Below are 24,325 nucleotides of genomic sequence, written 5' to 3'. Positions count from 1 at the left end.
CATGTTTTGAGTTTTAGTAGACACTGTGCCAACTTACTCAACCACCAGCAATATATGAGAGTTCTTACCTCTCTAATAACTAGTATTGTTTGTCTTCTAATTTTAACCTTTCTATGGGTGTGTGATAGCGTAGCATTGTGGTTTTAATTTGCATTTCCCCGATGATTAAGGAAGTAGAAATCCTTTCATATGCTTATTGACCATTTCCTTTTCTGCAAAGTGCTTGTTCAAGGCTTCTGCCCATTTTTCTATTGGGTTGCCTGCATTTTTCTTATTGGTTTATAAGTATTCTTATATAGTTTAGGCATAGATTCTTTGTTGGATATGGCCTTGTAAGTAGTTCCCTTCCTCCCCATTCATCCCTGTTACTCTCTGATGCCATCTCCTGCTATATTACCCATTGATCATCCTTTTCCAGCCATTGGCTTCTCATTCCTTGGGAACTTGCCCTGCCCCAGGCACACTCCCACCTCAGCTTTACACTAGTTCCCATCTCTGCCTGGAATATTCTTTCCCAGAGATTCACATAGGTCTCTTCCCCATCTTCTTCAAGTCTTTGCTCCACTGTCCCTTTCTTGTTGAAGCCTTCCCTGATCTACCTATTAGGTCTCACAATACTCTTCATACATCTATCTGCCACCCTTATCCATCACTTAAAAAAAAAAACAAAAAAACTTTGTACCAACAAAATTTTCAAACATATATAAAATTAGAATAGTATAAAGACCTTTCCTCATGTATCTATTATCCAGATCAACAATTAGCATCATTTTGCAATCTTATTTCATCCATAACTATTTCAGTCTATATCTTTAACAGATAAGTACTTTTTTGAGGGAACACAATCATCACACCATTATCAAATCTAACAAAATTAATAGTATCATATAATGTTAAGCTACATTCAAATTTCCCAGTTGTCTCAGAAAGGTTATGATTGATATGTTTGAATAAATGTCTGCTCAGTCGGTTAAGCGGCTGACTTCGGCTCAGGTCATGATCTTGTGGTCTGTGAGTTCGAGCCCTGCGTCAGGCTCTGTGCTGACAGCTCAGAGCCTGGAGCCTGTTTCAGATTCTGTGTCTCCCTGTCTCTGACCCTCCCCCATTCATGTTCTCTCTCTGTCTCAAAAATAAATAAACGTTAAAAAAATTTTTTGAATAAAGGTCCAAAGTACACACATGGCTTTAAATTGCTTCCATGGCAATATCACCATCCAAAATGCCATATATTTTACATATTTTTTGCTTATTGCCTATCTCTCCCAAATGAACACCAACTCCAAGTGAGGAGGATTCGGGTTTTGTTCTTTGCTAATTCTTCAGCACCTAGTGGTCTTGAATAAATGTTTGTAGAATGAATGAACACAGTTGGCAACATGGACCTAACAGCCTAAAGAGTATGCGTGTTAATCTGTTGCTTTCCAGCTCTAAAACTTTGGACAACTTCGTGAGCTTCAATTTTCTTATCTGTAAAATGGGCCTAATGCTGACTCTGCAGAACTATTATGGCAATTAGACAAAGTATGTGTACAGTGCCTGGCATCCAGTATACTCTGTTATGTTCATTGTAACTGCCTTTTTAAGGCATAAGCAGATGAAAGTTGTGTATAAAGAGTTCAAGGAATTAGGCCTTGCCCAAAGAGGTCTGGCTTTTGTCCCTGGTTCCTGGGAGGTAACCTTTAAACCCTTAGAATTTCCCAAGTGTCTGTTATTCATGGTAGGCCCCTTAGCTCATCCCTGATAGTTTATGCTAAGGTGACTCATGGTAGGCTGCTTAGGCCATATGATATGAACTTGACCTCCAGGGAGTGGAGCAGGGCTAGAGACTGAGCTCGAATCTCATGGGCAATTAGTCACTCATATAAGGCCCCAATAAAACCTATAGACACTGAAGCTTGGGTGAGCTTCTCTGGTTGAACACAGTATCAATGTTAACACCAGGAGGGTAATGCATTCTGAGGACAATGGAAGCTTCAGACTCTATGTGTCTCTTCTTTTGGATAATTTTGATCTGTTTCCTTTCCCTGAAATAAACTAACTACGAGTATAATAGCTTTCAATGAGTTCTGTGATTTCTTCTAGCAAATTGTTCAACCTGAGGGTGTTTTTGGAAACCTGAACTTGTAGTTGGTGTCAAGGCAAGCAGGACACCTAGGTTCTAGTCCAGGCCCACTAACTGGCTGTGTGAACTAGGACAAACCATTTGGCCCCAATGGCCTCAATTTGCTCAAATGTTAAATGAGGAGGATAAACCAAATGATCTCTTGGTTCCTTGTTAAATGAGGTTCTTTTCTTCTCAGTGAGTATATGTCTCCATCTCTCACATGCAAACACACACACACACACACACACACACACACACACACCCACACACACCCCTGTGTGCAGAAGCTAGTCACTGTTGGGTGAAGGCAATAAAAGTCCCTCTTCCTGGAGCAGTTGAGTTGAGCTGACCTGATGAATTAATGAATTGACTCTTTCCTGTTCCTGGAGAGAGTCAGCTGTGTTTGCTTCCTGGGTTGACAAATGTATGCAGATGCTGGGACCACAGGGCCATTGTGACTAATGAAGTGCACTCTGCTTTCTTCACATGCCTCCTGAGGCCCTGCACAGAGATTTGCATCACACCAACCCTCCTGACCCCACCTCCTCATCTATCTCATCTTTTCCCTCCTAGTCTCCCGCTCATCTTCCACATCTCACTTAATGCCTTGAGGGAAGAGGGGCACCTAGGGTTTCCCTGGGAACCCCAGCTACTCCAGAGCCAGGCTTTAAGTCTTGCATATTATAACACCTGCTACCAATCCTTGAGTACTTGCTATTAGCCAGGCAGAGCCTTTTCATAATTCACGCATTTCATCTTCTTAGCCCTGAGGGAGAGAGATTATTATCCTCATTTTACAGATGAGGAACCTGAGGCCAAAGTGGTTCAACAAGTAGCCCAAACACACTCAAAGAAGTAAATGTGAATTCAAATCTGGTGGATCCCAAAGTCTTATTCATTCTGTTGTTCTTTGGGCCTCTTTGACAGTGGGGTGGCAGACTTGAAATTGGGGCTGGTATGGTATGGGAGGTTGATTCCCGTCCCAATTTTTTCACCTCTCTGTATCCACATCTTTGGTAGTATCCTTCCATAATGGCTTCACAAGTTGCTTCAGCCAACAGATGGTGGCAGAAATGCCAGGTATAAGCCTAGGTCTCCAGAGCCCTTACATAATTATGTTCTCTCTTTCTTGGGTCTCTCTTACCACCTACCAGAGAATAATGGAGCACATGAGGGGCAGCCCAGTCATCTCAGGCTTGTGGGCCATCTAAACCAGCCTGCAGACCTGCCTAAACGCAGGAGAAAACTCAACCACAATCAGCAGATCTCACAGCTGATAACAGTCGCAGAAATGATCCCAGTCAAGACCATAAGTACCACCCAATGACCTGTAGACTTACTTGTGGGCAATCATAAATTCTTATTGTTTAAAGCCATTGGGTTTGGGGTGATTGGTTATGTTGCAATAACTAACTGAAATATGAAGAAAGCCTAGTTACAAAATTCAATTTTTTTAGAGCAGATAGAACTTCTAAAGTTCTTAGTTCCTCTGATTTCTTCTCTGGGCCCTTAACATTCCCCTTCCCTGTGTTTCTTTATACCATGTCTCCTCCAACTCAAAAGTAACCCAGCCCCCAGCTGGCCATTGAGATGAATGTTCCAGTCTTTCTGTACCCTACTTGTTAGCCTGCATGTCCTTCCTGCTCCACAGTAGGTCACCCTCCTTTCAGAAGCCCATGGTATTTCCTTCTTTTTAAGGCTGAATAATAGTCCGCTGTATGTATATGCCACATTTTCTTTATTCATCTACCGATGGCCTCTATAACTTGGCTATTGTGAACAGTGCTGCAGTGAATGTGGGAGCACAGATACCTCTCTGAGACTTTACACACAGATGAACCTGTGGACATTATGCTACCTGAAATAAGCCAGTCACAGGACAAATCCTGAATGATTCCACTTACATGAGGTACCTAAAACAGTCAAAATGATGGAAACAGAGAGTACAATGGTGGTTACCAGAGGCTGGGGGGAGGGGAGAATGAGAAGTTGTCATGCAACTGGTATAAAATTTCACTTATGCTGGGGCACCTGGGTGGCTCAGTAGGTTAAGCATCCAACTTCAGCTCAGGTCACGATCTCGCTGTCCATGAGTTCAAGCCCCGCATCTGGCTCTGGGCTGATGGCTCAGAGCCTGGAGCCTGCTTCCGATTCTGTGTCTCCCTCTCTCTCTGCCCCTCCCCCGTTCATGCTCTGTCTCTCTCTGTCTCAAAAATAAATAAACGTTAAAAAAAATTTTTTTAATTTCACTTATGCAAGATGAATTAGTTCTAGAGATATACCATACAGCATAGTGCCTGTAGTCACCAATACTGTGTTATCGACTTAAGAACGTGTTAAGAGGGGCGTCTGGGTGGCTCAGTCGGTTGGGTGTCTGACTTAGGCTTGGGTCATGATCTCGCAGTTCATGAGTTCTAGCCCTGCGTCCAGCTCTGTGCTGATAGGTCAGAGCCTGGAGCCTGCTTTGAATTCTGTCTCTCTCTCTCAAAATAAACATTAAAACAGTTTTTTAATTAAAAAAAAATGTGCTAAGAAGGTAGATCTCCTCTTAATTGTCCTCGTCACAAAAACAAAACAGAATAAAACAAAAGGACACGAAGTGATTGTGTGTCTTATTACTTTGATTATGGTGATGGTTTTGTGGATGTGTGCCTATGCCCAAACTCATCAAACTGTATACATTAAATATGTGCAGTTTTTTATATGCCAAATATGCCTCAAGGGAGCTATTTATTTAAAAAAAATTTTTTTTTCAGCGTTTATTTATTTTTGGGACAGAGAGAGACAGAGCATGAATGGGGGAGGGGCAGAGAGAGAGGGAGACACAGAATCGGAAACAGGCTCCAGGCTCTGAGCCATTAGCCCAGAGCCTGACGCGGGGCTCGAACTCACGGACCGCGAGATCGTGACCTGGCTGAAGTCGGACACTTAACCGACTGCGCCACCCAGGCGCCCCTCAAGGGAGCTATTTTTAAAAAAAGAGAGAGATTGGGGTGCCTGGTGGCTCAGTCGGTTAAGCATCTGACTTCAGGTCATGATCTCACGGTTTGTGGGTTCGAGGCCCGCATCAGTATCTGTGCTGACAGCTCGGAACCTGGAGCCTGCTTCAGATTCTATGTCTCCCTCGCTCTCTGCCCCTTCCTGGCTTGCACTCTCTCTCTCTCAAAAATAAACATTAAAGGGGCGCCTGGGTGGCGCAGTCGGTTAAGCGTCCGACTTCAGCCAGGTCACGATCTCGCAGTCCGTGAGTTCGAGCCCCGCGTCAGGCTCTGGGCTGATGGCTCAGAGCCTGGAGCCTGTTTCTGATTCTGTGTCTCCCTCTCTCTCTGCCCCTCCCCCGTTCATGCTCTGTCTCTCTCTGTCCCAAAAATAAATAAACGTTGAAAAAAAAATAAATAAATAAACATTAAAAAAAAAAAAAGGAAGCAACAGCCCAAGAAACAGGTGAAGCCAGTTCTGTCAGCACGACCCTATGCTGTGGGCTTTCAATAAATTGGCCTATTGGTTCATAGGAAACTGGTGAAGCTGTTTCTCTTCCTCTCATCTTTAGCGTTGGGGAGGCAAGGGTGGCTGCTGGAGAGGATACCAGAGTTCGAGGAGCAGAAGCCTAGGAAACAAGGGAAGCACCGTCTCCTTCTCGGCCTTCAAGCCTGGGCTTCGGTTCCGCATCCTGCCTCTGGAGGCCCTGCTGGAAGTAAGTGCTGCTCTCAGGGCCCTGAAAGTAGCTGGTGGCCTAGGCCTCTGGATCAAATCCCACTTCCTCCCTGTACTTGTAATCCCTCTCATTCTTTCTGGGTCAAGGAACTCCCATTGCCTCAGATGTACCCTGACCACAGGTTCCAGAACTGCCAAACTGTCTTCTTCAGAGACCTTTGAGCTGAAGCAGGAAGTGACATCACATTTCAATAGGAGCCCTCTGTTTGTTGGTCTGCAAGGGAGGGAGGGCAAAGCAGGGAGGAGACCACTTAGGAGGTGGAAGATAATGGCGCCTTAGATTTGCCTTGGGCCAGGAAGGGGCCAGCAGTGCAGGGAGGTGTGGCTGGATGGTGGATATGTTTTGGGAGTAGAGCCAGCAGGATTTGCTGATGGATTAGCCCTGGGGAGTAACAGAAGGCTTCAAGATCTGGGGACTGAGCTGACTGGAAAGGTGGAGGTTAACAGAGGTGGAGGAACGGGAAGAGCAGGTTGGGAAGGGTTGGTGGGGAGATAAGGAGCTCCCACAGTTGGCCTGGGAATCCAGAAACCAAAGCCCTGATACCAGTTCTGCCAGGCACGTGTCACAGCGCTTACTAATCACTTCTATGGACTAGGCCCTCTTATGGGCACTGGAAACACATCCTTCTGTTCTTGTTGCTGCGGCCCCAGAGGGCAGATTCAGTCCTTGCTTTTCAGATGAGAGGAAGTGGGCTCAAAGAGGTTAAGTGATCTGCTCCCTGGGGGGCACACAGCAGAAGAGCCAGGGCTCACACCCAGTGCTTCTGACTCCAAAGCCCCTGCTCCTGAGCAGGTGCAAAACCGCCTCCTGAGTCCTACGTTCATGTGACTTGCTGGATCTAATTAAGGGGTCAGTGGGGTAGATCGCCATGTCCTGACTCTGTAAATGTGCCTGGTGTGGACCTACGCCTCCCCGTCTGAATGAGGACATTTAGTGCTGACACTCAGTGCTCCGGCTTTGGGAAATAGCTGTGGTGAAAAGCAGGACAAGGAAAATGCCAAGATGACCCACATTCTCGGCTTGAGAATATTGTGATGTATTATGAATGGGTCCTTCTGAAGTCTGGTTTGAACACCTAGTTAAATAATTCATTCTCTGATATGAGGCATTTTGAATGATAGGCTCTAATGGAATAACATTATTTCTTATGAATTGGAACATTCCATTAAATATGATATTACATTCTTTTCTGCCATCTCTAGCTTTCTCCTTGGGTGGGGCTGGGGGGGCGGGGAGAAACAATCCTAGGTTTCTCTGGAAAGCAGAGGTTCCCAAGCCCCTCACAGGGGTTTTTTGGTCATTAATTAGCCAATCTTACTGGGAACAGGAGGAGAAACAGAATCTTGTTGCAGGATTTTCACTCCTATATTGAGACCCGACCGTCCGTAGGGAACATGTGTTCAAGATTCTGGTCTCTGGGCTGGGACAGACCTCTGTGTGAATCCTGGATCAATGGCTTACTAGCTAGGGAACCTGTTACAGGGACCTTGAGAAAACAGTTCCCTTGTGAATTATTTAAAAGTGCATTGTTTACTTTCCAAATCTTTGTGGAATGCCTACATTTTCTGCTGCTTTTGCTTTATAACTCCATTCCATTGTGGCCGACAAACATACTTCCTGTGATTTCAATTCTTCCGTATTTACTGCGACTTGCCTTCTTTATCCTGTTGCTGTTATCCTGCAGGATGCTCTCACTGTGCTTGAGAAGAGTGTATATTCGGCTGTCACTGGGGATTCTGTAATTGTCCGATCAGGTTGGAATGTGTTGTATGCGTATCCTCACTGATGTCCTTTCCGGTTGTTCTCTCTCTCATTTCAATTGTCAGCTTTTGTTTCCCCACATGTTGTGAGTCTTTATTATTAGCTGTGTATACAATTATAATCATTTTATCTTCTTGATGTAGTGACCCTTTTATTAGGATGACACGTCCCTCTCTGTTTCTAGTATTATTTCTTAAAGTTCATTTTGTTTGGTATTAATATCGCCATTCCAGCTCTCTTTTGGATGCTGTTTGCCTGGTGTATCTTTTCCCATCCTTTTTACTTTTAAATTATTTTTTAATTTATTTTTTTATTTTGAGAGAGAGAGAGCACACACACGTGTGAGCAGGGGAGAGACAAAGAGAGAGGGAGAGATAGAATCCCAAGCAGGGTCTGCATCAGTGCAGAACCTGACAGGAAGTTTGATCTCACAAACTGTGAGGTCATGACCTGAGCCAAAATTGACCTGATGCTTAATTGACTGAGCCACCCAGGCACCCCTCAAATTATTTATGTCTTTAAAACAACAGTGTGTTTCTTCTATGGAGCATGTGGTTGATTTTGCTTTTTTTTTTTTTTTTTTTTAACGTTTATTTATTTTTGAGAGAGAGAGAGCGTGTGAGTGGCATGGGGTGGGGGGCGGGAGTGGTGTGCAGCAGCAGCAGAGAGAGGGAAACACAGAATCTGAAGCAGGCTCCAGGCTCTGAGCTGTCAGCTCAGAGTCCGATGTGGGGCTCGAAATCCATGGACCCTGAGATCATGACCTGGGCCAAAGTTGGATGCTTAACCGACTGAGCCACCCAGGTGCCCCAGATCTTGCTTTTTTAATCCAATCTGAGAATTCGTGTCTTTTTTTTTTCTTCAGTTTATTTATTTATTATTTGAGAGAGAGAGAGAGAGCATGTGCAAGTGGAGGAGGGGCAGAGAGAGACAGGGAGAGAGAGAATCCCAAGCAGGCTCCACACTGGGAGCCTGATGTGGAACTCAGTCTCATGAACCATGAGATCATAACCCAAGCCAAAATCAAGAGTCAGATACTCCACCAACCAACTGAGCCACCCAGACACCCAGAGAATTCCTGTCTTTTGATTGGGGTATTTAGTCTATTCATATTTAATGTAATTATTAATACAGTTGAATTTTTATTTATTTTTTTAAATTTTTTTTTTTTAACGTTTATTTACTTTTGAGACAGAGCATGAACGGGGGAGGGTCAGAGAGAGAGGGAGACACAGAATCTGAAACAGGCTCCAGGCTCTGAGCGGTCAGCACAGAGCCCGATGCGGGGCTCGAACTCACGGACCGTGAGATCGTGACCTGAGCAGAAGTCGGCCGCCTAACCGACTGAGCCACCCAGGTGCCCCAATACAGTTGAATTTTTAATCAGCCACTTTACTATTTGGTTTTTTTTTTGTATGTATGTATATGACTCAGAACATGCGGGGAAACAAAAGCTGACAATTGAAATGAGATATTTTATGTATTATGTATTTATTTTGTATATATTGCTCATTTTCTGACTTTTGTATTAAACGAATATTTTTAGTGTATCGTTTTAATTCTTTTGTTGGCTCTTTCTGTTGATTTTTATTTTTACTTTTTTAAATGATTATTTATTTTTGGCAGGGGTGGGGAACACAAGTAGGGGAGGGGCAGAGAGAGAGGGAGAGACAGAATCTGAAGCAGGCTCCAGTCTCTGTGCTGACAGCTCAGAGCCTGATGCGGGGCTCCAACTCACAAACCATGAGAACATGACCTGAGCCAAAGTCGGATACTTAACCAACTGAGCCACACAGGCTCCCTTAAAATATATTTCTTTGGGTTATTTTCTCAGTGGTTGCTCTAGCACAGTTGTTCCCAACTAGGGGCGGTTTTCTCTTCCAACCTGGACATCTGGAAATATCTAGAGACATTTTTTTTTTTTTTTTGCTACAGCTGGGGGATAGGGGTATGCCGCTAGCAGGAAGAGGTAAGGAATGCTGCTAAATATCCTGCAATACAAAGGACAGCCTATCACCACAAAGAATTATCTGGGCCAAAATGTCAATAATGCCAACAGTTACAATACACATCTTAATGTATCACATCTGCTTACAATTAATACTGACTTAATTCTGGTAAAATAGAAATTTTATTCCTGTAAAGCTCCATTTCCTCCCCCTGCTTTGTGTTATTATTGTCATTAAAAAAAATTTTTTTTTAACATTTATTTTTGAGAGACAGAGAGAGGCAGGGGAGGGGCAGAGAGAGAGAGGGAGACACAGAATTTGAAGCAGGCTCTAGGCTCCGAGCTGTCAGCACAGAGCCTGAAGCGGGGCCCAAATTCACAAACCACGAGATCATGACCTGAGCCGAAGTCGGACGCTCAACTGATTGAGCCACCCAGGCGCCCCTTGTTACTGTCATTTTTAATACATCTATATATGTTATGAATCCAACAATACAGTATTTTTGTTTTTATTTTATTTATGCATTTTCAAAAATATTTATTTTTGAGAGAGAGAGTGAAAGGGAGCGAGAGAGAGAGCATGGGGGAGGGACAGAGAAGGAAGGGGGACAGAGGACGACGTGAAGCAGGCTCTGTGCTGACAGCTCAGAGCCTGATATAGGGCTTCAACTCACGAACTGTGAGATCATGACCTTGAGCCAAAGTTGGATACTTAATCAGCTGAGCCCCTAGGCACCCCTATTTATGTATTTTTAATACAGCTTGTATTTCTTGAATAATTTTGAGGTATAACTTAGGTCCCACAAAGTTTACATGCTTAAAGTGTATAAGTCAATGGTTTTATTACATAATTATATTTTATAAGAAATTAAGAGGAGAACAGAGAAGGATTTATATTGATATACTCTTTTAAATTTGTCCATATATTTAACATTTAGGGAGCTCTTCATTTCTTCCTGTGGATTCTACTTACTTACCCTGTGTGAATTCCTGTAAGCCTGAAGGATTTTTTTAGTATTTCTTTCTACTAGCAACCAATTCTCTCAGATTTTGTCTTTCTTTTGTCTTCATTTTTACAGACTAATTTTGCTGAATCCCTAATTATTTGTTGACTTCTTTTTTGTACTTTATGCCATTTCACTGCCTTTTGGCCTTGCTTCTGATGATGTCAGTCATTAATTGTATTCTGGTTCCTCTGTACATAATGAGTCTTTTTTCTCTTGTTGCTTTCAATATTTTCTCTTTGTTTTGGCTTTGAGCAATTTGCCTATGATGTTTCTAGCTATGGATTTTTTTGTGTTTATTTTGGGGCTTATTGAGATTTTCATAAAATTTGGAACGTTTTTGGCCATTATTTCTTTAAGTTTTTAAAAAAAATGTTTTTAATGTTTATTTTTGAGAGAGAAAGAGAGAGCACAAGTAAGGGAGGGGCAGAGAGAGAAGGAGACACAGAATCTGAAGCAGGCTCCAGGCTCTGAGCTGTCAGCACAGAGCCCAACGTGGGGCTCAAACCCACGACCGTGTGATCATGACCTGAGCCAAAGTCAGACGCTTAACCAACTGAGCCACCCAGAAGCCCCTCTTCAAGTAGTTTTTATGTATCTCTTTTCTCTCTCCCTGGGACTCTCATCACATATAAGCTGGTTTGTTTGATGTTTCCACAGGACTTTGAGGCTCCATTCACATTTCTTCATTCTTCCCTGCCTCCCCCCATCTTTGTTCATCAGATTGGATATTTTTATTGATCTGGTTTTGTTCAGTGATTCTTCCTCCTGCCCTCTCAAATCTGCTATTGAACCTATCTGGTGAACCAAAAGTTTCATTTTGGCTATTTTACTTCTCAACTCTAAAATTTCCATTTGTGGCTGCCTTGGTGGCTCAGTCAGTTGAGCTTCTTTCTGACTTTGACTCAGGTCATGCTCTCACAGTCTGTGAGTTCAAGCCCTGCATCAGGCTCTGTGCTGACAGCTCAGAGCCTGGAGCCTGCTTTAGATTCTGTGTTTCCCTCTCTCTCTGACCCTCCCCCATTCATGCTTTGTCTCTCTCTGTCTCAAAAATAAATAAACATTAAAAAAATAAAATTAAAATAAAATAAAATTTCCATTTGTTGGGACACCTGGTTGGTTCAGTCGGTTCAGTGTCTGACTTCAGCTCAGGTCATGATTTTGCAGTTTGTGAGTTCGAGCTCCATGTCAGGATGTGTGCTGACAGCTTAATGCCTGGAGCATGCTACAGATTTGGTGACTCCCCCTCTCTCTGCCCCTCCCTGGCTCATGCTCTGTCTCTGTCTCTCTCTTTTGTTTGTTTTTTTTTTTCAATATATGAAGTTTATTGTCAAATTGGTTTCCATACAACACCCACTGCTCATCCCAAAAGGTGCCCTCTTCAATACCCATCACCCACCCTCCCCTCCCTCCCACCCCCCCCCCCCCATCAACCCTCTGTTTGTTCTCAGTTTTTAAGAGTCTCTTATGCTTTGGCTCTCTCCCACTCTAACCTCCTTTTTTTTTTTTTTTTTCCTTCCCCTCCCCCATGGGTTTCTGTTAAGTTTCTCAGGATCCACCTAAGAGTGAGAACATATGGTATCTGTCTTTCTCTGTAGGACTTATTTCAGTTAGCATCACACTCTCCAGCTCCATCCACGTTGCTACAAAGGGCCATATTTCATTCTTTCTCATTGCCACGTAGTCTCCATTGTGTATATAAACCACAATTTCTTTATCCATTCATCCGTTGATGGACATTTAGGCTCTTTCCATAATTTGGCTATTGTTGAGAGTGCTGCTATAAACATTGGGGTACAAGTGCCCCTATGCATCAGTACTCCTGTATCCCTTGGGTAAATTCCTAGCAGTGCTATTGCTGGGTCATAGGGTAGGTCTATTTTTAATTTTTTGAGGGACCTCCACACTGTTTTCCAGAGTGGCTGCACCAATTTGCATTCCCACCAATAGTGCAAGAGGGTTCCCGTTTCTCCACATCCTCTCCAGCATCTATAGTCTCCTGATTTGTTCATTTTGGCCACTCTGACTGGCGTGAGGTGATATCTGAGTGTGGTTTTGATGTGTATTTCCCTGATGAGGAGCGACGTTGAGCATCTTTTCATGTGCCTGTTGGCCATCCAGATGTCTTCTTTAGAGAAGTGTCTATTCATGTTTTCTGCCCATTTCTTCACTGGGTTATTTGTTTTTCGGGTGTGGAATTTGGTGAGCTCTTTATAGATTATGGATACTAGCCCTTTGTCCGATATGTCATTTGCAAATATCTTTTCCCATTCTGTTGGTTGCCTTTTAGTTTGTTGGTTGTTTCCTTTGCTGTGCAGAAGCTTTTTATCTTCATAAGGTCCCAGTAGTTCATTTTTGCTTTTAATTCCCTTGCCTTTGGGGATGTGTCAAGTAAGAGATTGCTACGGCTGAGGTCAGAGAGGTCTTTTCCTGCTTTCTCCTCTAGGGTTTTGATGGTTTCCTGTCTCATATTCAGGTCCTTTATCCATTGTGAGTTTATTTTTGTGAATGGTGTGGGAAAGTGGTCTAGTTTCAACCTTCTGCATGTTGCTGTCCAGTTCTCCCAGCACCATTTGTTAAAGAGACTGTCTTTTTTCCATTGGATGTTCTTTCCTGCTTTGTCAAAGATGAGTTGGCCATACGTTTGTGGGTCTAGTTCTGGGGTTTCTATTCTATTCTATTGGTCTATGTGTCTGTTTTTGTGCCACTCTGTCTCTCAAAAGATAAATAAATGTTAAAAAAAAATTTTTTTTAATTTCCATTAGTTTTGCTTTAATCTAGTTGATATTTTTGATTGATATTCATTATTCACTGAATTATTGTCATTATATTTTCTTTTAATTCTTTAAATGGTTTCCTTTAATACTTTGAGTATATTCAAAATTGTTGCTTTGAACTCTTTATCTGCTAATATCAACATTTGGGCTTATTGAGAGTCAGTTTCTTTTTTTAATATTTATTTTTGAGAGAGACAGAGACTGCATGAGTGGGGGAGGGGCTTAGAGAGACATAGAATACCAAGCAGGCTCCATGCTGCCAGCACAGATCCTGATATGGGACTCAAACTCACAAAACTTTGAGATCATGACCTGAGCTGAAACTGAGAGTCAAATGATTAACTGACTGAGCCATCCAGATGCTCCTCTTTTTTTTTTTTTTTTTAAATGTTTATTTATTGTTGAGAGAGACAGAGAGACAGAGCATGAGCAGGGGAGGGATAGAGAGACAAGGATACACAGAATCCAAAGCAGGCTCCAGGCTCCAAGCTGTCAGCCCAGTCTGTTGCAGGGCTCAAAGTCATGAACTGCAAGATTATGACTTGAGCTGAAGTTGGACAGTTAACTGACTGAGCCACCCAGGCACCCCCAGAGTCAGTTTCTAGTGAGAGCTTTATTTGCTTTATGTGGAGCACATTTTCCTGTTTCTTTGTATGTTTTGTAAAATTTTTTTTGTTTAAAGCTAAAGAACATTTAACATAGCACCTAAAAATTCTGATTTTTTTTTCCCCGAGTTCTTCTTTTTTTCTGAGTGCATCTTTTAGTTTGTTTCTTTGTTTTATTTTGTTTTGGTTTGGCTTTAGTAACTTGCCTGGAATTAATCTGCAGAATCTGTTTTCCTTACAAACAACTGGACGTCTCTGCTCAGTTTTTAATTCTTAGTTTTAGCCTGACTTCCTAAGGAAACTCCTGTGTCTACATAGCTTAGTACTTAGCCATTGATTCAGGCAGACATTGTGTTTAAACACCTTGAACTCGGGGCGCCTGGGTGGCTCACTCAGTTGGGCGTCCGACTTCGGCCCAGGTCATGATCTCGCAGTCCGTGAGTTCGAGCCCCGCGTCGGGCTCTGTGCTGACAGTTCGGAGCCTGGAGCCTGCTTTGGATTCTGTGTCTCCCTTTCTCTCTGCCCCTCCCCTGTTCATGCTCTGTCTCTGTCTCAAAAATAAATAAAAATGTTAAAAAAAAAAAAATAAACACCTTGAACTCATAACACATTCACCCTCGAGCACTGTTGGGTCAGCATATGGGGGTGGAGAGGGCACTCAAAGTTCTGGCAGTTCTCAAATCTGCCTTGGTTTTTACATTTCCGCTCATGATTTCCTGAACATGTGTGTAGTTTCCCAGTCAACCAGAGAGATGTAAGATCTTATTTAGGCCTCTTAATGCTCTATCATTTCCAGAGTCTTCCTATGAAATTTCTGGCTGATGCAGCACTCACCACAACTGAGACGACAGCCATAGGTTAGTAAAGCTACAGATTTTCTATGCTCATTTTCTACTGAGCTTGCTACTTTCACTGTCAGTGTTACCAGGCATGGACTCCTCTCTCCCTACCAACTCCGGTTTGTCCCTGCTGGCACCCAATCTGGTTTTCAATCCCTGTCCTGCCCTGGTAAAACAACTGCACCTGCCTGGCTGGGTGGTGGGCTGAAAGTAGTCCTAGGCAAGAAGGCTGCAGCTTCCTGTTATTCTTACACAAAGTTTCAGCAGTTCTTTATGAATAAATATCTCTCAATTTGTTGTTTGCATGTGGATGGTTTCCAGAGCCTTGACACGATTTGATAATTTGATTTTGATAATTTTGTCAGTTGTTTTAAATTTATTTATTTATTTATTTTGAGAGAGAGAGAGAGAGGGAGAGAGAGAGGAGGGACAGAGAGAGAGGGAGAGAGAGAATCCCAAGTAGGTTCTGTGTGGCTTGAACTCACGAACCGTGAGGTCTTGAGCAGAAATCAAGAGTTTAACCTACTGAACCAACCAGGTGCCCCTATGTCCAGTTTTATTCTTGTGTTTTGGGAGGGAAGATTTGCCTAGTTTTTCATATTGTCATAGCTGGAAGTCTTATTTCTGTACATTTTAAAGTTTAATACCTGTGGTTAAACTGATCTTAAACAGGCTTTACTTCTGTAATGCCCCCGATTTCGAATCCGAGAGACCACCAAGGAGCCGATACCGATGCAAACACATGAGGGTTTATTTGCAAGCTCGAGCTTGGGCCCAAGTATACCCGACACAGGGGAGCAGGGACTTGGACCCCTAGGTTAAGAGGCATAGCAGTTTCATAGGGGCCAGTGGCCAATGAGATTGTAACACCCACAGAAAGTTGCATAGTCCTGTCAGTCCACACGCAGGTGGCCAATTGAATTACAATTTACCCTATAGTAACTGTTTGAAGTAGCCTATCACTCTGGTCAGAATTAGCGCGCGAGTTTGGCGGGCAAAAGGCGGGGTTTACATTCTTTGGCGGTTAGGGGTTCCGTATTGACTAGGGTGGGGGAGTGTCTTAAGCAATAAGTAGGTCATGTGGGGGTTATACATGAGATGGTGGGTGTAGTACAAAATGGAGTTAGTCTTGCTCTGCTTGTCCAGGGGCAGGGGATTTTTGTTAAATTCCTTGGGTCCCACATTCCCCCCCCTTTTCCAGAGGATCCTATGCAGGACCCAATCATGGGTTCTGGGTTTCTGTCGAGAGAGTCAGTGGTTGGTATTGTTGCCTGAGCACCACGAGTTGAACTGTATTGACTCGGTCCCTGACAAAAGCCACTAGTCTATTGATGAGGCAGGGTCCAAAGGTCAGAAGGAGGAGAAGGATGATTAGGGGGCCGGCTGTAGTGGGAGGCCTGGGTGGCTAGTGAGGCAATACCCGTCCCTGCGCCAGCCAATCCAATTCCCAGTAGGGAGGCGATGATGATAGCGGAGATGGGCTCCCTTTTATTTCGCCCATGGGTATCTGCGCCCTTCTACTGAAGTACCTGCTCATCTGAATGGTAGATGATTCTAGGGAGTAGCTGAGCCAGCACACAGAAGCCCCCAGTTCTGTTTATAACCTGACCATGAGCGCAGGGAGTTAAACCCTCGGAATAAGCCCACCAACTGTCTTGGGACGGTAGATAATACCCTGTATTATTTATGGGCTGTGTAACGTTGCACAGCGCCTTGTGGTGGCATGAAGGAGTGCCTATACAGGGTCCCTGACCTAACACGGACTGCAAGGTAAGGCCTTTACCAGGTTTTCGGCTCCACCTGCAAGCATTAGGGTCCATGGTCATGTTATATTGACCCATTATTGCTATACCCTCATAGAAGGGGGGGCGGACGTCATTGCACAGCCAGCAGGATCAGGTAAGATTGGGCTTAGTTGCGTTGAGGAATTTGTAAGCCTTGGACATCAGGGCACAAAGAGGGTGCTGAGAAGGGTTGAGGGGGAGGAGAGGGGAGAGGAGAGTCGGAACTGGGGTGCCCCCACTGGACATGTTGTGGGCAAGATTCAGAGGGGGTACTGCAGGTGTTGCCTGAGGTTGAGGAGGCATTAGCACAGTGTTGGGACCTATCCCTTGGGTCTGACCTTTTGGTTTCTCTAGCTGTCTGATCATGAATAGGACTCCATTATCATACCCGCTTTGGTGAAGCCGGAGTCTCCACAGAAGTCCTACCCCCCAATTTGTTTCTTGTTTCCCGGTCTCCGTGAAGGAAATGGTGACTGGATTACAGTAAAGGCGTTCCGAGCATGAGGGGTGCGTAGTATTCAGTTAGATTTTTATGAGGCCAGATGGGTTTTGTGACAGCCAATTGCATATCCCAGTTTGTTCGCAACCCCATGTTTTGCAGAAGCAGTCCGTCCAGCCACTGCATTTGGAGGCCTTATTATGGTCAGACTGAGAGAGGGCCGGACACACGTAAAAACAGGTATCTCGGAGGGCTGTCTCGGCCCTCTCGGTGCCACATCCCGGTATTCCTATTCTGCCTTGGTGCCAGGGGTCCTGACTGAATAGTTCACACAAGTCATAGTCAGATTAGGCCACCAGGTCCCTCTAGGGTGTAGCTCTGACAGCTGGGTTACTACCTGATTAGAGCTTGGGGTGATGATTTGCCAGGTTAGATTAAGTGGTTAGTGGGGGTGTGTACACGAGGGGGTATAGCGCAAGTAATATTAGTGGGGTAAGTGGGAATGACGCAGCCTTAGCTTTAAGGGATTGTCCTTGTTGGGCTGACTCTTCCATTCTGGAACAAAGTCCTTGAGGACGGCGTGTGGATCAGCTGGCCGGACATGGGTGTAGTGGACCCAAGGAGTTATTCTGTCGACCTTGAGAGCGGTGGGCGTAGTCAGGATCACAATGTAGGGTCCTTTCCAGCGAGGTTGGAGTGTCTGCTGTTGGTGCCTCCGCATGTACACCCAATCGCCTGGTCGATACCGATGGGGGTCAGGAGGCGGCCCGGTCTCATAGAGGGGCCTTCAGCTTAGGCCACACCTGCTCATGGGCTCTTTGTAATATTTGGAGGGAGAAAAGAAGCTGTTGGTCATTGAACTCAGCAAGCACTTCGGGTTCAAGGCAGGAATGATAGGTGGGGTATATCAAACATGATTTCTTAGGGAGTCAGTCCCATCTTATATGGTGAGTTTCTCACCCTATATAGGGCAAAGGGGAGGAGAGTGACCCAGTCCCCGCCAGTCTCCAAGGCTAATTTAGTTAAGGTCTCTTTTAATGTCCTATTCATCCTCTCTACCTGACCTGAGCTCTGGGGTCTGTAAGCACAATGTAATTTCCAACCCGCCCCCAGTATTTGTGCTACTCCCTGTGTTACCTTAGAAATGAACCCCGGTCCATTGTCGCATCTGATCCTGGCAGGAAATCCATACCTTGGCAGAATGTCCTCCAGCAGCTTTTTGGTCACAATTTGTGCTGTTTCGTGCTTGGTGGGGAATGCCTCTGTCCACCCTGAAAAGGTATCTATGAAAACTAGCAGGTACTTTTACCCATACTTTCCAAGCCTTACCTCAGTGAAATCTACTTCCCAGTATGTTCCTGGGCGGTCTCCCCTGAGTCGGGTTCCGGGGTTAGACCCATGGGTGGTGGCGTTGGTTAGCTGGCATGCGTGATAGCTTGCCACGATCTGCTCGATCTTTGCTCAAGAGTCCTTAATAATGATCTTAGCATGTCGTACGAGGTCTTCCATCTTTCTTGTTCCCATGAGTACTCCGATGCATTTTGGATAGGACTCCTCGTCCTAGTTCCTCTGGCAGGATGATGCTGGAGTCTGCGGCCCTCCACTGGCCACGCAAGCATTGGGTCATAGGCGAGCGTTTAATCGGTTGTAAGTCAGTGCCAGTATAGTTGGGGGTGTCCGGCAGGGTCGGTGCCCCCGGATCGGGTAGTGTGGTTGTTAAAACCTGGGTCACCGAAAGGGCCGCCTCCTTTGCTTTTGAGTTGGCTAGCCGGTTTCCCCTGGCTACTGGTGTGTCTGCTTTTTGGTGTCCTGGACAATGGATGATAGCTAGCGCCTTGGGCAGCCAGAGGGCCCTTAGGAGCTCAAGAATCTCTGTTTTGTTTTTATTTTTTTTTTCAACGTTTATTTATTTTTGGGACAGAGAGAGACAGAGCATGAACGGGGGAGGGGCAGAGAGAGAGGGAGACACAGAATCGGAAACAGGCTCCAGGCTCTGAGCCATTAGCCCAGAGCCTGACGCGGGGCTCGAACTCACGGACCACGAGATCGTGACCTGGCTGAAGTCGGATGCTTAACCGACTACACCACCCAGGCGCCCCTCTGTTTTGTTTTTAATAGTCTTTCCCTCTGCTGTCAGAAGCCCTCTCTCTCTGTAAAGGGCTCCGTGGATATGAGCGGTGGCAAAGGCGTACCTGCTGTCGGTGTAAATGTTTATTCGTTTATCTTCTCCCATGGTTAGTGCCTCGGCCAGGGCGATCAGTTCTGCCCGTTGAGCCGATGTTCCGGCTGCCAATGGCTCTGCCCAGATGATCTCCGTCTTTGTGGTTACGGCTGCCCCCGCGTATCTGATTCCTTCTCGGACAAAACTGCTGCCGTCCGTATACCAGGTGGCGTCCGCGTTCGGCAGTGGCCCTGATTCCATGCACCTGTGCCAAAATCTCTTAATAGTTATGCAGAGGGGGGGGTCCCAGTCTGGGTTAGGGAGTAGCGTTGCCAGATTCAGGGTTGTAGGTGGCTTGAATAAAATTCTGGTGGGGTTTAGCAGTAGGCTCTGATAATGGGTCAGATGTGCATTGCTGATCCAGCGGTCTGGGGGCTGTTTGAATACCCATTCAATAGCATGTGGGGTGGTAACATATAGCTCTTGCCCCATGGCTAGCTTGTCTGTGTCCTTGACCATAGTGGCCACCGTGGCAATAATTTTTAAGCATGGGGGCCATCCAGTGGCCACTGTGTCCAGCTTTTTAGAGAGATAAGCTATGGGTCTTTTCCAGGGACCTATGTACTGGACAAGGACCCCTTTTGCCACCCCATCTTTCTCGTCTACATACAGGTAGAAGGGCTTGGTTAGGTCAGGCGACCTGAGAGCCAAGGCAGACAGCAAGGCCTGTTTAAGGTCATTAAAGGCCTTGTTCATGGCCTCTGTCCATTCAGTATTTTGTTGGTGCCTGGTGGCCTCATAGGGGGGTCTGGCCATCTCAGCAAAACCTGGAATCCATAATCAACAGAACCCTGCCGACCCCAGGAATTCACGTACCTGACGGACGGTTTGCGGCTGTGGGATCCTTAGGACGGTTTCCTTCCGCACATCCGTCAACCATCTGTGTCCATCCTTTAATTTGTACCCTAGGTAGCTCACCTCTGCTCTGCAGATTTGGGCCTTTTTGGCTGAGGCCCGGTATCCTAGAGCTGCTATAGTCTGGAGTAAGTCCTTGGTGCCTCGCAGGCAAGTGTCCTGGTCCTCCGCCGCCAGCAGGATATCATCTACATATTGCAATAAGGTCAAATGACGGTGCTCAGAATGGAACTCACCCAAGTCTTTGTGTAAGGCCTCATCGAAGATGGTTGGTGAGTTTTTGAATCCTTTTGGTAGTCGAGTCCAGGTGAGTTGGCCATTGATGCCTTTCTTGGGGTCCGTCCATTCAAAGGCAAAAAGGTCTTGGCTCGGGTGCTAAAGGCAGGCTGAAGAAGGCATCTTTTAAATCTAATACCGTATACCAATTTTTGTCTGGAGGCAAGGTGGAGAGGAGGGTGTATGGGCTTGGGACTGTGGGGTGCACATCCATGACTCGCCGGTTGACTTCCCTTAATTCCTGGACTGGCCTGTAATCGTTAGAGTGCGGTTTTTGCACCGGCAGCAAGGGAGTGTTCCATGCCGATTGGCAGAGCCTTAATATGCCTGAGTCTAGTAGTCGCTGTATGTGGGGCGTGATTCCCGTTCACACTGCGAGAGGCATGGGTTATTGGTGGACCCTGACAGGGTCTGCCCCTGGTTTTAGTTCTATATATATAGCCGGTCGGTGTCGGGCCAGCCCAATTCCCCCAGTTTCTGCCCATGCCTGGGGAAATTCCTGTAGCCAATGGTCAAAGTCAGTCATTGGAGCTGGGGGCTTCTTGTGGAGACGATATTCGTCTTCCAAACTCAGGACAAGCACCTGAATCAGTTGCCCTTCTTTGTCTAGGATTTTTGCCCCTCCGGGGTGGAAGCAAATTTGTGCCCCCATCTTGGTGAGCAAGTCCCGACCTAACAACCAGTAGGGACATTCAGGGATGACCATGAAGGAGTGGGATACCTGGCCCATGACGAGGTCCACAGTTCTTCGGGTAGTCCATGAGTACTGTTTGGTCCCCATGGCCCCTTGCACCCATGAGGACTTGCTTGCCAATTTCCCTGGGGTTGTAATAAGACCAAATGTTGTGCCCCAGTGTCCACTAGAAATTCAACTTGTTGCCCCTCCACTCTGAGAGTTTCCCTGGGCTCGGGGAGGGGTACTGAACCCCGACTCCCCTAGTCGTCCAGGTCTTCCATCTCCAATATCTTGGCAGGGGCCTTAGATCTTTTGTTAGGGCAGTCTTTCACCCAGTGGCCCTCTTCCTTGCAATAAGCACATTGGTTTTTGTTTAGCTTAGGGCGCTCCTGTTGGGGACCAGGGCCATCTTCCTTACCTGTCCCTGAAGTCAGCTTCTTGAGGTGCCTCCGTTTTTCCTGTGGGTCATCCATTGTTGTAGCCAACAGGATCTTAGCCAGATTTCGGGTCTGCCGGTCGCTTAGTTTAGTCTGTTGCTCCTCCGGGCTTTCTCTATTATTGTAAACTCTTTCTGCTACTATTATTAAGTCCTGCAGGCTCTTCTCTCCTAGCCTCTCCACTCTTTGTAATTTCCTTTTGATGTCTGGAGCGGCCTGATTAACAAAAGCCATAATTGCAGCTTTTGTTTCTGGGGCTTCTGGGTTCATAGGGGTGTACTGCCTAAAAGCCTCTGTGATTCTAAGAAGGCTGCTGGACTCTCATCCTTACCTTGTCTTACATCATATACCTTGGCCAGATTAGCAGGCTTGCCTTGAGACCTGCCATTAGAGTCTGGCGGTAGACCCAGAGTCTCTCCTTACCTTCAGCTGAGTTGTAGTTCCAGGTAGGGTGGGATAAGGGGAAGGCAGCGTTTATGAGGTATGGGTTTTGAGTCGGCTGTCTGTCCTTTCCCAAGACAGACTTCCGAGCTTCCACCTGTATTCGTTCTCTCTCTTCGGTGGTGAAGAGAACCTGCAAGAGCTGCTGACAGTCATCCCAAGTAGGCTGGTGGGTAAAGAGAACAGTATCTAAAAGCCCAATTAAATCTTTAGGGTTATCGGAGAATTTTGCATTTTGAGTTCTCCAATTATATAAATCACTGGTGGAGAACGGCCAATATAACATTGGTTGTTCTCCAGACTCGTCGGGAGGCCCCATGGCGCGGAGGGGAAGGGCAGTGGAGTTGGCTGGCCCCATATTTGAGAGTGGGGCCGCCCGGTGGGTCCGTCCACGTGTCCCTGCTGCTGGCCCACGCACAGGAGATCCTTCATCAGGGAGGGGTGGTGCCCCTCCTGCAGCCCCTGGTGTTTCCAATGGAGGGGCGGAAGGAGGAGGGGGAGCCTGGTAGGGCAGCGGATGAATCAGGTCCGGATAAAGGGGCGTTTTGGCCTTTGTGTCAGTCTCCTTCTCGGCTTTCCGCAGGGCTAGAATCTTGGTAGGTCCTGCTTTGGGGGCTAAGAATTGTGTTAGCCAAGAAGGGGGGTTTTCAATCATGTCCTGCCAGACCACGATGTAGGGCACCTGGTCAGGGTGGCCATCCGGTTTGTCCTTGAAGATTACAGCCTTGACCTGCAAAATAATAGGTAGGTGGAAAGTTCCTTCTCGGGGCCATCCCACGTCAAAGGTTGGCCATTCTGACATGCAGTAAGTTCTGAAATTTCCCTTTTCTTATGTCTGTGCTCAAATTATGAGCCCTTTCCTTAACGTCCGAGAACTGGGAGAGCATAAGAGACAGGGGGGTGGTTTGTGTCTGCCCCATTTCAATCCACACCAAGACACAAACAGACATTAAAACAAAGGACTGGCTGTCTGTAATGGCAGCCGGCCCTCCTCACAGATGAGGACTTCGTCCTCCTGGTGGGGGCAAGGGATGTCTCCCAAGACCCCTGGTCGACGGCTCGCCAGCGCGTCCGCTTAAGCCAATGCCGACCCAAAGACAGTTTGGAATTCCTCCAGGTAGAGATACAGTATAGAGCTCTCAGAAAATATGTGCGCGAAAGGTAGAAGAAGTTGAGTGCACTCACCAGACGTGGGACCCTCCGGATGGGGCCCTGGGGGGGGTCTCTCGAATCCCGGACGAGCCCCCAAATGTAATGCCCCCAATATCGATTCCGAGAGACCACCAAGGAGCCGATACCGATGCAAACGCATGAGGGTTTATTTGCAAGCTCGAGCTTGGGCCCAAGTATACCCGACACAGCGGAGCAGGGACTTGGACCCCTAGGTTAAGAGGCATAGCAGTTTCATAGGGGCCAGTGGCCAATGAGATTGTAACACCCACAGAAAGTTGCATAGTCCTGTCAGTCCACACGCAGGTGGCCAATTGAATTACAATTTACCCTATAGTAACTGTTTGAAGTAGCCTATCACTCTGGTCAGAATTAGCGCGCGAGTTTGGCGGGCAAAAGGCAGGGTTTACATTCTTTGGTGGTTAGGGTTCCGTATTGACTAGGGTGGGGGAGTGTCTTAAGCAATAAGTAGGTCATGTGGGGGTTATACATGAGATGGTGGGTGTAGTACAAAATGGAGTTAGTCTTGCTCTGCTTGTCCAGAGGCAGGGGATTTTTGTTAAATTCCTTGAGTCCCACACTTCTGTCTCCAAGATTTTAAAGCACAAAAAGATAGACTTTTACATTTTATATTGGTCTTAGTTATCCAGATGTTGCCTAATACTAAAGGTGACATTTCACTTGGTTTTAGTGGTAAGTCATTTCCTTTAATGCAGAATTGTTATACATTTAGCAGTTTTTAAAGACTTCGTGTAGCATGAACAGAAAATAGAGAGCGACCTAAAAAGTTTCAAATAGTCATAAATAAATAAACTTTGCTTCTTGCTTTTTCCGCCCCCACCTTGGTCTGTATCTCTTCAGTTTCCATGGGAATAATTACATTGGCTTAAGTTCTTTCGAGAGATTGGGACAATGAGTAAGAAGTGAGTGTCTTTAAAAGGGCATATCTGGCTCTACTAAGCTTTGGTGAAATGAATCCAGATTTTACAAGACAAATTGGTTTTGGTAGTGTAATGATATGTAATTTTTTAAAAGTTTTTTAATGTTTATTCATTTTTTGAGAGAGAGACAGAGACAGAGAGACAGAGACAGAGTGTGAGTGGGGGAGGGGCAGAGAGAGAGGGAGACACAGAATTCGAAGCAGGCTGCAGGCTCCAAGCTGTCAGCACACAGCCGGTGGTGGGACTGGAACTAGAGAACTGTGAGATTATGACCTAAGATGAAATCAGACACCTAACTAACTGAGCCACCCAGGCGCCCCAGTTTAATGATA

The 24,325-nt window shown here is 45.8% G+C and overlaps 1 protein-coding gene and 1 long non-coding RNA gene across 3 annotated transcripts in view; one reads left to right on the top strand and one right to left on the bottom strand.

Annotated features, from left to right (window-relative positions):
• Positions 1–16,547: 16,547 nt before the first annotated feature.
• On the bottom strand, positions 16,548–20,272 carry LOC123576824. 2 transcript variants are annotated; one of them, XM_045438213.1, is made up of 3 exons: positions 19,075–20,272; positions 18,169–18,846; positions 16,548–17,711 (listed from the first exon to the last, which is right to left on the bottom strand). In XM_045438213.1, exons 1-2 carry the CDS (start codon positions 19,951–19,953, stop codon positions 18,460–18,462), a joined length of 1,266 nt encoding a protein of 421 aa, XP_045294169.1. In that variant the 5' UTR covers positions 19,954–20,272; the 3' UTR covers positions 16,548–17,711; positions 18,169–18,459. The 2 variants fall into 2 exon arrangements, with proteins under 2 accessions (XP_045294169.1, XP_045294170.1); XM_045438214.1 differs by having other exon boundaries at positions 18,169–18,862; positions 19,093–20,272.
• Positions 20,273–21,853: 1,581 nt separating this feature from the next.
• The window catches only part of LOC123576826, a 44,856-nt gene continuing 42,384 nt past the window's right edge, over positions 21,854–24,325 (top strand). The window contains exon 1 of the long non-coding RNA XR_006701601.1: positions 21,854–22,051. This is a non-coding gene — a long non-coding RNA (uncharacterized LOC123576826). The remainder of the gene's footprint in view (positions 22,052–24,325) is intronic.

This window comes from Leopardus geoffroyi, chromosome D2, assembly GCF_018350155.1.
Source record: "Leopardus geoffroyi isolate Oge1 chromosome D2, O.geoffroyi_Oge1_pat1.0, whole genome shotgun sequence".
NCBI classification, from domain to species: domain Eukaryota; kingdom Metazoa; phylum Chordata; class Mammalia; order Carnivora; family Felidae; genus Leopardus; species Leopardus geoffroyi.
This window is presented reverse-complemented; position numbering and strand designations above follow the sequence as displayed.